A 16,354-nucleotide genomic window follows, 5' to 3' on the forward strand; every position below is an offset into this window, starting at 1 on the left:
GTAGAGCTCAACCGATATAGGATTTTTAAGACCAACACTGATATTTAGTGATTTAAAAACATGTTTCAGCCAAAATTTCTTTTCATTCTGACAATGCAGTTAACCCCCCCCCCCCTTTTTTTTTATAGTTACTAGTCATAGATTACTTGTTTATGCTGGATCAGCTGGTTGTTGTGCTTGTTCCAAACAGGTGTTGCTAACAAGAGAACTGCAAAGCGCCCTCTTGGTGGAACGACTATACAGCATCCCTCCAACATGTTTGAAGGACGTTCTCATGTCTCTGGTTTTAAAATTTAGTTTATCCGATGCTAATAAATAAGTATACAGTTGAGGAGTAGCTATTATCCACTGATATATCAGTCAGGCTGTAGCTGCAAGCACAGCTGTTGAATTTTTTTCCTTTTTAAGAAGTGAAACTATTTATTTTGATGAGCTGTGTTAAAAAATAAAACTGTAAAAAGTAATTAAAACATGATGCGGTGTGATGAACCACTTGTGCTTACTTATTCCTCAACTAGATATGTAAAAAAGTTGGACTTTTAAAATCTGTTCCAAACAAAGATTCAACTGCTCTCTGCAGCCGACCTTGACCTTTGACTTCTTTGATTAAAAAGGATATTCACATAAGCGAATCACATGATCACCCAGATGAGTTAACTTTCCTATAATTCCACAAAAGATGAACTACAAAGAAATGGCAAACAGCTAGAGTGGGAACATACTGCAGCAACAGCCATATCTGATGCCTGCCACTGCTCCGTAGCTGGAGGGGAGCAAGTAGTGTAAGAATTAACTATGGCAGCCCTCACACTGATCCTCGCACTTTGTTACTCTCTGCGTGACCCCTCTGCCTATTTGGATTGCAGTCTTTCTCACGGACAACTGCTGTCTAATGATGCACTCCTGCTGCTTTGTTTTCGCAAATCTCCTCTGTTTATTCAATTTTGTCGCTGTCTCATGCCATATGGCAACAGGCCCCCACTGCCTTCAAACAGTCATTTGCTCTGAAGCCCGCGACGTGAGGCTAATAGTGGATCCGTTCTTCAGAAAGCAAAGTGACAAATTAGTGACATTTGTGTCTGCTGGACCCACTTTTTGTCTTCAATCTGCAATTAGAGCTGGGAACAAAATACCAGTGTTGACTCTTTTTTTCCCCATTATAGCTTCATATTGCAATAAGGAAGAGTGAGGATGGCAGGGGGATGCATATACCCCAGGCAATATTAAGACAGATTCGGCACTGTGTGCACTCATGGAGAAGACTATTAAGAACAACTATAATCCAGGTTTTAATACTGTATCACTGTTCTTATTTCTGAGCCTGCTAAATCTTGGATTTCCTCTTTCCTGGCCTGTGAAACAGTTGAAGAGAGAGCGCTGAAGATAAACGAGGCTGCACAGACTCCAGTGCCAAAATGAGAAAAGCACCAGCAATACTGGGATGTTTGCAAGGCACCGTGGGTGTTTGATGAAGATTAATTGGCATGCTATTGTTTCCTCATTTGTAAGAAGGGAAAAATTAATGATAGATGACTAGATTACAGGGCCTGATATGATGAGAGAGATAGTATAAGGAAGTGTATAGTGGAGTGTTTTTGCGTGTTGATGAATGTGACCATTTATTTTATCCCTGGAGAGTTGGAGTAAAGCTGCACATGGAACAATGTCAACAAAAAAATGATAGTGATTGCTTGCAAGCATGCCCAACAATAAAATCCAAAATAAATGTGCATATGGGAGGGGGCTGAGACATACAGATGGCAGAGGTGTTTGTAGAAGTAAAGACAGTGCAAACACTCCAGGTAACTATATCAGGCAACTCTCATTAGAGAGATTGTCTTTGGTTTAGTACATGACAAGCCTGGCATATCTAGGATCTAAATGAGCACAGCTCCCAACTCCGTGAGTTCAGCTACAACAAAAAGGCCACGGCACAAATTTTATGTCTGCAAATGTTTGCCAGAATGTGTGTTCTGTGGGAGGTGACGCTGTTGCGACTTCTAAAACAAGAGCTTCAAAACCTCAAGCTCAGCATGGTCGGCCTCATTTCAGCATCAGATCAGCCTAAACCTTTTGACACTGGGACAAAGAAGGCTTCATTAAAAGATCCACACACACATCCGTGGTGGATGAGTGTGTGCGCACGTTTTAGTTGACTGACATCAAGCTGGGAGGGGCAACAGAAGCATCTTTGATTAACCCAGTGGGGGCATTTCGGTAGCTGTTTGCACCGAGTCTCATTTCAAACTTCTCTTCGTCTACAAAGCAAACTTCCATTAGGTTGTCGTATCTATCTGTAAAGGTATTAGGATCAAAAACAGACTTAATACTGTTCATTGAATGTTCAATTCATTTCAATTACTCTATCAAGTCTGAAAAAACGTAAACAATGACGGGGCCTCTTCATTAAATTTTCCAAGGGGCCCTTTATCTATAGAAACTAAAAAAGAATGAAACAACAAAAACACAGAAGCTTCTGCTCCTACTCATTCAGCAACCAAAACAACATAATGACAAATAAAGCTAGAAAAAACACGGTAGGTACTGCTGCTTTTCTGGGCACAGGCTATTTTTACAAGAGAGATTCTTAATCTCAATGGTTTCATTCAAGGCTAAGCAGACATCATTGGTTAAAAAAAAAAAGAGGGTATATTAAAAATATTCACCAACTGTAAATATAACTGATTAGCCATAATACCTGAACCAAATAGCTCATTACAATTGCCACTGCATATATAAAAGTACACATCCAAACACTACATAACTCTATTCCTTGATATGAATGGCCCTTTTCATCAGGAGACACTTAATATGAATGAACATGGCAAAGAGTTCAAGGTGTTTACTTCCCAAGATGAAGTATTTGAGAGATGTGCTGGAAAAAGTAAGTCCGACTGATGGGACATTGAAACTTCACATAATGCTTAAAAAACATTATTCGCACTTCAGCCTTTTTTCCCCTAATACGGACCTATGTCAACATGCGAGACATTTGCATAATGCCCGTCTAGATGCTGGGTGGTGCACCCTAAACAAAGCTAATAAGCAGCTGTCTAAAAGTGTGCCATTTTTATTTACTAGCTCAAGCCTCTCTGCTAGCGCTAAAATGTCCCAGTCACAAGCAAGCCACTCCGACTATAGTGGATTAGTTTTATTTTTAAAGGCACTCTCCAGAAAACAATAGCAAAATTGTTATTGTTAGCCTGTGCTATTTTCTGAACTCATGCTTAACTGAACTGCAGCAAACATCTAAACGTCACAGCCAATGCTCTTGCCTACATTTTGCTAAGGTATGGTAAGGTGAAACAAAGGGGACATATACATTACTGCTGACTGGCTGAAGCCTATCTCACCTGTCACTGGTTGAAATATACCAGTTTATCAAGAGTTTTGTTTGAATTTTCAAAAGAAATATCAGTTTTTAATAGACAAACTACATTCACACCATTTCCGAAACCTATAGTGGCCATTTTTTACTATGCTGGATGAACAGATGTTCTGTGACTCGGCGTTTTATAATGTATCTATCATTTAAACTCCATCATTCCATGCTTGACATCCTTTCGGCCTGCTCGAGGTGCTCTTCCTCATCAACATGCAGAGCTTGTAGGTGCAAAACTCTGCAAGGCTTGTACCAATTAATGTGATTCTTGCTACATGTTCGACTTGTAAGGTTTAATGAAGGTGTTTGCCCTGAGCACACTGTGTTATACATTGTACATTTAGCAGGCCTCCTATTCTGACATCGAGTGCAATGGGGATGACTATGAAAAATGAGATTTATGAAGAATTGGGACAATGATTTATACGTCTCCATATGTGTCTTTCCCATTTTGCTGTATGAAGGAATCCATATAGTTATTACAGTTTAACAAACTACCAACTATTTAGAGCTTACTCTCTCGTTCGTAAATACAATGTTGCGAGACAGATTGGTATTTTGGCAGGGAAAGTGGCGTGCAGGTTGCTTTATTATTTACCAACAATAAACAGTCACTATGCATCTATTATCGTTGATAGATTAACATATTATCAGTATTTTTTTGTTGGAGTTGTGCCGTTTGGTGCAGACTGTATTGTAGAACTGAGGGGAATTACAGTTGGATACAATATTTAATCAAATTTTAAACTATAAAATCTGTCATAAAATAATTGCTGCAACATTAAAAAAAATAATATAAATGCTTTATGCAAACAAAACTAAAGGGCATGCTGTGCAGCTTGTGAGATGGATTTTGAAATTTAAGCGCCAACACAGTATTTGATGTCATATTTAGTTAAAGATTATCATTGGTTTGGCACATTAAACTGATATATTGTAATATATTTGTATAGTAACAAAGATAAAACTTATCTTTCTTTTTTAATTGTTTAAAAACAGTCATTTGCTTTTTTCTTTGATGAAGAAGTGTAAAGAGACACGTTAAGTTTCACATGTTACATGCTCAGTGTAACAACACCCATCCACCCTTATTGCACCACGGCAATTGATCTCAACTGTCCCCACCAGCAGCAGGCACAGCGGCCGGTATGACCACTTGATTAAAGAACGGTCATATATTTGATCACACATGTAACCGCATTGCTAATGAGCAGTGTGATTGATGTGCGGCGTGTTAGCCCTCCCAGCCACCTCTGGCAATATACCTAAAGTGCATATTTTGGCGAGTGCAGTACGCTCTCATGCCTTTAAAAGACTTTGATGAATGCATGAGAGCATTAATGGTTTTCATCAATTGTAGAGGTGTTGCAAGCTCATAGCAGACAGATGAATTTCAGAGACTGCTCAAGTGGAGGTTGTCTAAAAATGCAGTCTTTTATTAAGTTGACAATAGAAACCTTGGAAATATTGAGCATATGAGTTCTATTTGTTTGTTAGCTGGGCTTAGACTGCTTGAGGATAATGGTAGTAAGGAATAAAAGGCGTATAAAGCCTCCCTACACAACACCTCAGCAGTGAGATGCAACCTTTCAGCTTTCACATAACTCCAGGAAAAAAATAAATAATTAAGAGTTCTTCCCAATTAGCTGACATGAATATGCACTTCCCTCATGGGAAATGCTTTGTTCCATTCTAGCTTCTCTGACATATGACACGAACGACATACACAGGAGGGGGGCAGACTGGGAGCCGTACTATCGATTCAAACATTTTCCATTTTAAATACCAGCTACTCATAGTCCACAGCTGCATCACATACATTGCATAGTAAAGAAGGCCTAGTGTTTAAAATCCTTATGCATTTAACTGATGACCTATTATAACTTTCGATAACATATGATAACAAAAAACTAGTCAAATCATTAATTTTTTTGTCATGTGAATATTACTTTCTGAATGTGTATTATATTCTTTAACAACTGAAGAATAAATATGCATTCTGTAAGAAAATGTTCTGAGGCCTTTGCAGCGTTGTAGATGTTTCATTGTAGCAGTTGTGCAGAGGTGAAGTACTTGTTACAATGAACCTGCGAACCTCTTTCTTTCTCTCTATATCTATATCTATATTAAAAAAAACTTTTTTCTCTAGTGTTATGTATGCCTATATTGCAGTATATACAGCACATTTTCTCAAGGGGACCATTAATCCTTCTTTACTAGCTGCATATCATGTTGTTATCTTGACACTTTTACAGGGGAGTCACAACATTTGGCATCCCGCTATCACCTCACTGCCACAGAAATCAACACTAAGGGGAAAAAAAATGCCTATTTGAAGGGATTTTCCAAAAGCTTTTAACATGGGCTGTCTTGTCTAAACACATCCAGTAAACTGGTGGAATGTGTTAATTTAAGTGACCTGGAACCTGCCAATCAGAGCAAACACAATAAAGTGCATCACTATGAAACCACTATCACCAAAATTTGCTAATAAATCCTAAATTTCTGATGTACAATGATTCATTGAAGCATTTCAATGAATCATTGTACATGCTTCTGTTGTACGCTTCTTGAAGAACTGCATTGACATTTTTTTTCCCATTCTTTGAATGATTGTCAAGGAATGGGCTGTTTTGATAAAATCCTCCTCCTTTTATAAATGTGCATCAAACCAAGAGAAGAACACATGTAAGTAACAATAAAATACCAAAAATACAAAACTGCTATTTTGATGATTTCACAGCAACCAATATTTTCTTGCTTAGCTTTGGCCGATGTGTGCGCTCAGCTTTGAAGGCACTACTCTTCTAAGTCATTGGGGCTTTCCATTCTAGACAGCTGTGATCTAAAATGAGTGACACTCGGAGTATTCAGGGTTGTATTATCTCCAGGTGTATTCTGAGATTTTCTTTGATGCGAGGCAGCCTCCATTCTCTTCTCTGATCACAGTCATCTCAAGACAGATTAGTCGGCATCCATCACAAAGACTACAGAGGGAGCCTATGAGCTACAGCAGGGAAAGCAGAGCTGCAGAATAAGCTTCTTTACCATTCAGCAGTGTGATGTGGAATCATCTGTTACATTAAGAGCGCATAAAGGCGCGCTTCAGTTATTGTTTTGTGATGTCGGCGACATTGAAATAGAATAGAGAGATATTCTATGATCACATCAGCTTGTTTTGTAGTGATGCAAGCATCTTGTTAGCTAAAGACACAACTCCACCATCACCATAGATTCAATGGGATGGTTGCGCAAAATTAAAAAAAAAATCCAAAAACCATGCTGGATTTAAAAAAAAAAAAAAAAAAAAAAAAAAAAAAAAGGGGAGAAAAAGCATGGGAAATTTGAGATGATTTGATGAAAGTGTGACAGGATGGTGTGGGGGGTAAAGAATACTACAAATTATCACATGCACATGGAGCCAAATCGATAAGGTCAACATGTTAGCGATGTTCCAAATTTGTGGGTAGTTAAACTACAAGTGTGGTTAATCAAGCTCAGAGTTATCAATTGCATCTGAAGAGTATATAAAAGTTTAGAGAAAGTGAAATATTTGGACTAGCTCGTTGAAGTTCTGGGCACAACTGAAGTGTAGATGCACTGCGATAAGCACTTCAAATAAAAAAAAAAAGAAATCTAGCTTTGACAAGTCAACAGAGATGAAATCATTTGAGGCAAATGAAAAATTCACACTCAATAAAAAAAAAAAAGCAGTGGTGCTGGATTGATTTTTTTTCTTCTCTTTCACAAGATGAGTTCGGCAGCAGTACAATCATTAAGGCAGTTAAGTTCATCATTTGATAAACAAACTCCTTATAAATCTGGCAGAAAATACATCTGCAATAACATCTCGGTGGCAGGTTTATTTTGCGGGGGTGTAGGCGCGTCTTTCTTCTTTTCATCAGAAGTTGAGCCAATGTGACATACATTGTGATCTGCTCATCGTGTGGAGATGCATTGGAGTGGCGTCCTCCGTTCCTCCAGCAGAGATTACAGTTGGGCCTCTGTAATAGCTCTGGGCAGGAGGAGGATGACATGGCTCTTTGCATGCATGGGAAACAGCGTGTGGGTGAGAAGCATGGCACTAACATTACACAAAGTGGTTACTTACAGGTAGTAAGTGTAGGAGTGATAGGTTCTTCTGCCGAGTGGGGTGGTGGTAGGATTTAAGCAGTGGAGGAGGGGAGGGGATGGAATGAAAAGGAAAGAAAAAGTAAAAATATATTAATGTTTGAAAAAAGAGAAGAAATGAACAAAATCAGATATGGTGGCATACGTGGAGGTAAACTAGTGATCGTGAGGGCAAAGGTGATCGCTTGGAGTCATGTCATGCTTTGGCAAGGGGTCTCAGTACAGTACCAAAACCCCCTTTTATGAACACATAATTTGATACACCTATAAAAAAATTACCATATCTGACCTCCAAGGTTGAAACTTAATGAGACGTTTGAATGTCTAAACACAACTCTGATTCCCTGTTGATAACGGTAAATTACACAAAATTCAACCAATGAAGTCATCTCCATCTCCGGTTTGATTAAGGCTAATTGAAAACAATTCCATTACTGTGCGCCGATTTTCACACCCACCCACTGATTGCTGTGCTACACAGAAAGGCCCTGCTGTATGAAGAATCTTATATTACTGTCAAAAATAAACATGAAACAGTGATTATATCAGTGCATAACTATGTCTTCCCACTCAGCTACATCTACTTGATCTAATGTGCTGACCTTTAGACTTGAATTCGAGACATGCAATTTCATATCAAAAGGACAAATTATATGCAACGCACAATAAGTTTTACTTGGGAATGAAGAAATCCCTGCAGAAACTGGCACTGTATTATTTTAAGCCTCGCCGTGGACAAAAGGGGGTTGATATTTGCTGAGCTTTAGCTCCCATGATTGCTGGGATATGTACAGAAGACCTCTCTCCAGTATTGGGTCCGGGGCTAATGTAAACTTAGCCTTCAGTTATACGGCCATCCTCTTTGCTTTTGAGCCTTTCATCATATTTTCTTTCTTATCTCTTTCACGCCTCTCTCCGTACCACGGGACTCAAAAACATATTTCTTTCCCATCCCAGTGTCACTGAGGCGCTGCACATTTGTTTGAGGGTGCCGTGGAAACGGATTAATTTTTCATGGCACACTGTATCTCATGGCTGTAAACAGCCTTAATGGGGCGTATCAACATAATCAAATTAATTATTTACTACGACACTGACAATGCTACTGTTTGAGGGAAAAATATACAAACTGATAAAACTGAAACTACTTATTTGTTGGTGCTCTGCAAGCAAGTTCAGCCACTTCCACAAATCTGAAATAGTCATTTAAAAACTAAAAGGGGGGAGGGGGACGGGGAAAAAAAAAGCTTACCTTTTCTTCATGAGCAGCACCACTCCTAAGAAGATGATGACAAAGAGGAGGATACCGGCGATGACCCCTGCGATCTTTACGGTGTGGTCAGTTTGCTTCTCGGGCTCCACTGCATCAGGCTTATGAGTGGCTGCTCCTGAAAAACAGTGATGGATAAGAGTCAAACAAATGGAGCACAGATTCGAGCACATCTCGTGACCATTTTATGTTGTGTCACATTAAGCCAATACCCAAGTACTAATCTATATATTCAGTATATCTTCTCACTGATTTGACAGTGTGGAATCAGTGCACCAATATTCCAAGGACCAGAAATATGAGTACAAACAAAGACTAATGCTAATCCTAACAGCAAGTGACTCCCTATTGTCCTGAAGACCACCTCTAGCTCTGCCCTTAGTGGACATCAGCGCTCTGTGGATCAAGCTGCACTGAGAGAGATAAGTGCATACCATCTTTACCCTTGGTTAATCACATTTGAGGCAAATGGTTGCTGGGCTGTAGAAAAATGTAAGACGCAGGGCGGGAAAGATAATGCCCAAGAAGATAAAAATGACTGAAATAACAAAAACATTAAATATTAGCCTGAAAGGAGATGGCCAACAACGAGAGGCACAAAGAGAGAGGGAGATGTGGGAGAAAACAGCTTGTTTTTAACAGCATCTGTTCCTTGAGAAGTGATAAGAAGCACTCAGAAGGCAATGCTGCCAGAATCACAACTGTCCACCTCAACAACACCATTATTCCTTGTCACCAGAGGTAAATTTAGAATGACAAATTGTTATGTCAAATATCTTAGAGTGAGCTTCCTTCTCTCTCCAGAATTGCCATTTTCTCTTCCTATCAAAAAGTTAAACATCCATCCCGGGCCGGCTGTGACATATTGTTCTTCCTCTGGTGTGTCGTTATCAACAGCCATCAAGCGCCTTTATTTAAAAATATACAATTTTAAGGCCCGGGCTGTGGAGGATTTCAAGACGGGTGACATCATCATGTCTGGATTGATGGAGCTGATTTTGTCCCAATATACCGTTAGAGGCTAATCTCGCCGTCAGTGACAAATCCTCGATAGAGCCGCGGGGGCTGTGCGTCACCCTACCGCAACTCTGTGCTGTCAGTGAACTTGGGCGATTTGTGCACCAACAAGTAAAAAACTGAGCAGAATTTGAATAGTTTCACTTGAGCTTCCTTTTGTGTGTTTGCAGTTGTCACAGCTGCAACAACCAGCACTGACTCTCCCCTTAATCTCCCAGAAATAATGAGAAATATTCATGAAAGGGGATTAACTCCTGTCAAAAATCTCCCAACATTGACACATCAAATGACAATCGCACCTCAAACGGGTCTTTAATGTCCAGTAATTCTGAGGAGATGAAGGTAGAAGGCAACGTCGTCAAGTCTTTGATTTAATCATAATGACTTTATGCAAATTGTAAGACGATAAACAAAAAAATGCACACATGCAACATTCCACTTGTTGCCCCCCCCTCCTGTTGAGGGAATCATGAGTGCCCCCACCCATGAATTCAAATCCAGAGTGCTACTACCAAGCTGTGGAGAGAATAACGGACCTGTTAGTTGGTTGTCACCGGGCGCTGGGACGATGCGGATGTACGGGGTTGTGAGCTGAGTCACAAGTATGGCGGCTGTGTATAGTCAGTGGATCCAGGAGGGCATGCAGTAAAAAGAGACAAAGAAAGAGAAACAGGCCACACTGAACACAAGTCCCATCATCATGCAACACCTCCAAGAAAGACACTAAATAGCAGTAACAGCAGGGATTTTTTTTAGTTTGTTCCACCAAGTCTGCAGAAGCAATAATTTCACAAAGGTTAATATCTGTAATATCTTTATGAGTCTAATGTAGGGCACTAAAGCATATTTCTACAGGTGATAAAATTCCACAGCCCATGAACTCTTTGGCTTTTGCCTATTGAGCCATGTAGATGGAGACATCTGGAACTCCACCAAGAAATCTATAGCAGGGCTGCATGCAAACTACACAATATAAGAGACTGTCAGGGTGTGTGACAGGACCTCCCACGGCCCACAGCCGAGTGTGACTACGGCTCCCTCTGGCCTTATCAATCCTGCTCCCAGATCAATGGTGCTTAGACTTCATCACCCCTAATGTGTGGAGCAGGACGTTGAGAGCTAAGTACCTACAGACCTCCGTGGGCACACAGGCTGCCTTCCAAGTCACGGAAAACACGCTTCAATCGATAAATTGACTACATTTATCACACAATTTTGTCTCATCTCACACTTTTGTTGTCATTTAGAAAGAAAAAAAAAACATGTTAATTCTGTTAGTTCCCAGAATTCAAATGCAAGAGGCGTTAGGAAGTGCATGTCGTAAACATCTCTATTCACACAAACCAATCTAGTCCTACCTTTAGTGGCAACTCGCACACAGTCGATTTTGGTTTCCTGTACCAAGAGATGAATAAAAAGGAGGAAAAGAGATGGGGAAATAGGTTATTATGAGATGCACACACAAAGACAGACTTACAGCAGCAACAACACCTATGTAAGAACCCATAGTTACAACAAAACAGCAAGGCCAGTTCCATGCTGTCCCCTATCATCTGTTGAGCTCAATGACTGTGACACAAAACGCAGCTAAGCGAGAGGGCCCACAGCACAGATTAGTGGTGCTGAGCTGCTGATTTGTCAGCCAACAGCGATCTGTCGGCAGCTTGCGGCTCAAGGTGGTCAGCCACTGTGGAGAAACCAGAGCCCTGTGACAAGCGACACCAACCCAGCATGCAGAGCTCCAAAAATGACACGTCAGGGAGACTTTCTGAATATGTAATGAAGTTCCAGCTCTGACAACAGCCTTCAACAACATTAAAAAAAAGAAAAAGAAATTGAAAACACTGCTCTCGCTGTTGGCAGTGAAATTTGTTGTGAACAATATTCTGGTTTACAAGAAAAGGGACATGAGACGAACAGGGAGGCAATGAGTAATACAGCACAAAAGACATGAGTGCTGTGTCCCTGTGTTGTCCCGGCCAAACTGTCCAATGAGCAATGAACCCACATGGGAGAGAGGCCATGAGAGGCATAATAAGGAGAAGAAAGAAAGAAGGGAGGGAAAATAAACCCCATCAATGTTCATGTGATCCCTTGTGCATGTGCATTCCCATTACTGTGGCTTTTAAGCCGTCAGATGGTTATTTCATTAAAGGCAACATTGCAAGTCACATTTGATTTTTATTTGAACAGAAGGCTGAAAAAATTCTAGGTATGGATGGCGCACACCTTCTCTAAGTGCTAATTTTGTTTAAAAGGCCCAAACAAATCATACCAAAATCATCAGACATTAATAAAGGCTTCTAGGACCATCTATTGACAGTGAAGGCTTAATAAAAGAGAGTGCATTTGCCCACTGTGAATCAAAACATTGAATGTAAAAATGATGTCAGAGATGTCGCCATTACGGAGACAGAGCTCTATGCTGTATCAACACAGACGCTTTCATTTTGTTTGTTCAAAGAAGAGCGCTGTCAGACAATACATCCGACTCACTGATTCACCCTGGAAGGTTTCAAACTGCCAGTGCTTTACTCTCAAGAGCAAACTTTCTAACTGGATTCAGCCCAGACTCACATGCTATTTGTATTGCCTCCTTAAAGACACGCTGGTGTTTCTCAAGGAGACTGTTTATGGTGATTCTCATTCAGGACCACAATCGGCAAGGCTCTTGAAGTTGCCATTGAGCTGTCTGCTGCGGCTCCATCGAGGGAGAGCCCTGCCAAATGCCACTTGATGACAGAGGCTGCGACCTGTACGATTGGTAGCCCCCATTGTTGTTCCCTGCCTCTCACACTTAACGGCCACTGGGACAACTGCCGCTCTTAAATGCTGTTGATCAAAGGGTTGTCTGGTATTTGGCATAGAGCTCCATAGCAAAAGGCAGGAGAAGAGGGCCACAGAAATGGAGGGAGAGAGCAGCATGTCACGACACAGAGCTCTGCATTCCAAGCCTGACCCCGCTGCGGACCATTAAGACTGCACAAAGTGTCGTTAGTAAACTCACAAGAGTACTGCAGCACCTATCAGAAGCTGTGTGAAATGGCAAGGTTGCCATGCATGTGCTTGCCAACGTGAGCAGTTACTATGCTTAGTACCTTAATTCCTTTGAATCACCTAGGCAATGATCACTGTATTGTATTTAGTGTTTAGTTGTGTTTGTGCATCCTTTAAGCGTATTGTGCGTGCACTGAGACAAGGCAGGGCACTGCGTTGCATAAAGGCTTCAATGGGGAAAAGAATTTCACAAGTTCGAATTTTTATTTCATTTCAGTTATTCTTTGGTCGTAGGAGGTAGTAAAAGTATTCAGTACTCAAGCAGCATAGCTTCAACTTGCAAATCCATCTGAATACCTCTCACTTCACCTTCCACCTTTACTTCAAAGCATTCAGGAAAAGCTATGGTGGTAGCTAAAAATGAGAGAAATGCAAAAATCCCATTCTAAGCCAGTGTTTGGTTTGCTTGTTCTGAACTACTGTGGAAATATGGCAACATCATAGCCCATAGATCCTCCTGTAGATACACAATACAGGCCAATATTGAGCTTTAATCTCTGAATTCAGGTGCTTTCAGTCCCATTGACACAGTGGTATAAAATCAAGTATCTAGCCACGCAGTCTGTCTTTACATACATTTGTGAAGAAATGGGTCATTTCAAATTTAATTCAGACCCTTTTGCAGCAAGTCCATTTATTATATTTTTCCCTCCAAGATATTTTACAACCAGCTTTAAATTTTAAAGTAAAAGTGTTAAAGAAAGAACCTCAACAACTTAACAACCCTACAAAGAGGGAGACCGTGTAAAATTACAGAGGGATTACAGAGCACTGAGGAGGATAGTAAGTAAAAGTTGCCAGTGCTCCATAGACTCAGCAACTGCAAGGGTCCAAATATTAACATCAGCACAAAAATTGTGCTAACGGACCTTCATGTTTCTTCAGGTGTGTATGGCTGAGAAACTCTTGTGACACTTTTTTCAAAAAGTGTATGATTGACTAATTTTAGATTAACAAAAACAGTAATTTTTAGGTAACTACTGTATACACTATTGAAAACTAATATTTGATTAATTCTCATCCCAACCTTAAAGTAGTAATACCACGATGTAAAAATCTAGTTGCTGTTGGTAAGATGAAAATACACAAACACAGGCACGTTACTGTCGTCATTACAGGACTTGATTACGTTTAACTGCCAGTCAAGTTCAATTTAGAGCCAGGGTGTAGCTATAGTGCAGAAAATGCTGTATAAAATAATAAGAAATGACAACCACCCACCCCATTGGCTGTGCTGACCGCCTGGTAATATATACTGTAGCTCTTCTGTGGCAGCAGAGGGGCATTCCAGTACCCGTTGTAGGTCTTGTTGTCCCCCACAGTAAAGGGCTGGGGCGAATGGATGCCAGCAGCGGGGAACTGAGCAGTGAAGTAGTACTGTGAATTAAGAAGCGTGGCGTTCTGGAAGTGAATGGGAACTGGGTAGCAGCGCAAAATTTCTGCCGTCCCTCGTGCTCTGCGTGGACGTTCCTCCTCCACCACCACCTGGTACGCACTGAAAATGCAGGACAAACAAAATTAACATACTCCACTGGGCCAAGCAGGCTCTTGTAGAATTCAACTGGCAATACAGACAGTTTTCTGCTTTGCCAGTTTGCTTTATAAAGTGTAAAAATTGTCTCTTTATGAAAGCCACAAACATGCATGCTGCAAAGCTCCAAATCTCAGAGCGAACCAAGTCTCCAGAAATTACTCATTACTCATTTAGACAAGAAATAAGAGATTTAAGTAATGCAAACTAAGTTCTTATCCTCTCTAACTTTAATTATATAACAAGTCATTTAAATAGAACTTCTGTTGGATTAAAACTAATATACATTGGTTTTGCAATGTCTGTCAGATATGTATACATTCCCTTTTACTTAAATGCATTGATAACACTTTATAATGTCACACTATTAAGCATTAAGGTATCCGTAAGTTACAGTATTAGCGAGGACTTAGTTCATATAACATTAGTCCTCCTTAATATGCCATTTATGAATACATACATACAGATATATTACTATAAATATGATTATGACTATGATTATCATGACAATTATTATTAATTAGTGATGTAGTGTAAAACTAGTGAGCACAACATGCATTTACATGTGGGCAATCAGCTATACACGGTGTAACAATACCATTAATGTTATTTAATAAATTACAAATGCATTAAAGCATATTTACAACTAATTGATTGTCTGCCCGCTGTGTAAAGGCTACAGCAATAAATAACTTGTTTTTCTCGACTAAATAAGAACTCTATTTATATAAATCCATTCTTAAAAGTGAAGTCAACATAAAAGACTGAAAAATACCGGCCAATAGAAATGAGCGGTGGCACGGGACATTTATTTGCCTTTTCATTATTCAGCAAATGAAAAGGTTAACGGCTCTTTCCATTTCCTCTCCATCCAAGTCTTGTGTTTAGCTAGATCAAAACTGCAGCCCTCTGTGACTCTGACAGGGATGACATTGTCTCCGAGCCGGCCACTTAGCCCGAGGGGGAGACTGACTGTCTTATAGACGTTCATGTTAGTATGCATCGCACATCTGAAGTGGACCTCCTGTTAAATCCATTGAGTCGCTGAGTGACAAAGAGTCTGTTTACAGCTGCCACGCAGAATAACCAGCCATGATTGGGAACAAGTGATCCATTTGCAAAAGAGCTAAAGAACCAACAACGCATTATCACAGACGATGGAGCAAAGTTTTTGTGCTCTATGAATGAAGGATTTCAAAAATGAATGAAATATGGCGGAGCTCTAGTTTTGCGGAGCTTTTATTCGCAACTGCATCATGTTTATAAATACATAAATAAATCGTTTGCCTATTGTTTAAACAGGACCACGAGTCCCACACTGTTTTCTAGAGTTTGTGGGGTTTTTTTTCCTTACTGTACATGCTTTCCTGCAAGGACCATCATACAGGCAATTTAACACATGCGTTATTCCACTGAAGGCTGGTAATGAAAGCTATGACTGAAGACTGCAATGCAGAAAACAATGGATGTATACACTTAACAATTCACACAGAGAATCTAGAAATCACTGTAAACGAGGACAGAGTATACACACAGTATGTTGGTGCGAGAACTAAGAGCCCATTTTATACCTGAAGACATATAAACTATATCCATTTGATGCGTTTATATCTGGTAGCACAAATCTTCCTTGCCTTCTTCATTTTACCTGCTTTGTCTGCCATCTGACTTCATTTACAATTTAATTAGACTATTCGGAAGTCAACATTCGCAGTGCTTGAAAGGCATTCATTTCCCCCCTCTATACTGGAAGTCTAGGAATCCCACTGTATAAAACCACTGATCAGTGGTTTCAGTGGTGGTTTCAACTGCTGAAAGTAGCAACACTGTAGATAGAGTGAACTTGATATGCAGCTTTATTTGAGTCGCTGAACAGGACTTCATAAGCATTTGCGTAGTGTCAGTGCGTTTCAGAACACTTTTAATGCATCTGAAATAATAGGGCTATGTTTTAATGTATGTGTTA

General features: G+C 40.1%; 1 protein-coding gene across 6 annotated transcripts in view; it reads right to left on the reverse strand.

Moving 5' to 3' along the window:
• Positions 1–16,354, reverse strand: part of LOC146497420 (receptor-type tyrosine-protein phosphatase mu) — a 162,039-nt gene that overhangs the window by 46,030 nt on the left and 99,655 nt on the right. For 4 of the 6 annotated variants that reach the window (XM_085140119.1, XM_085140117.1, XM_085140118.1 and 1 more), the window contains exons 12-16: positions 14,079–14,352; positions 11,159–11,195; positions 10,337–10,411; positions 8,766–8,901; positions 7,494–7,523 (exon numbers count right to left, since the gene is read on the reverse strand). In XM_085140119.1, coding sequence (XP_084996245.1) covers positions 7,494–7,523; positions 8,766–8,901; positions 10,337–10,411; positions 11,159–11,195; positions 14,079–14,352 — 552 coding nt within the window. The remainder of the gene's footprint in view (positions 1–7,493; positions 7,524–8,765; positions 8,902–10,336; positions 10,412–11,158; positions 11,196–14,078; positions 14,353–16,354) is intronic. The other 2 variants (XM_085140122.1, XM_085140121.1) reach the window with 1 other exon arrangement.

The sequence above is a fragment of the Neolamprologus multifasciatus genome, chromosome 18 (genome assembly GCF_963576455.1).
Source record: "Neolamprologus multifasciatus chromosome 18, fNeoMul1.2, whole genome shotgun sequence".
Taxonomy (NCBI): Eukaryota; Metazoa; Chordata; class Actinopteri; order Cichliformes; family Cichlidae; genus Neolamprologus; species Neolamprologus multifasciatus.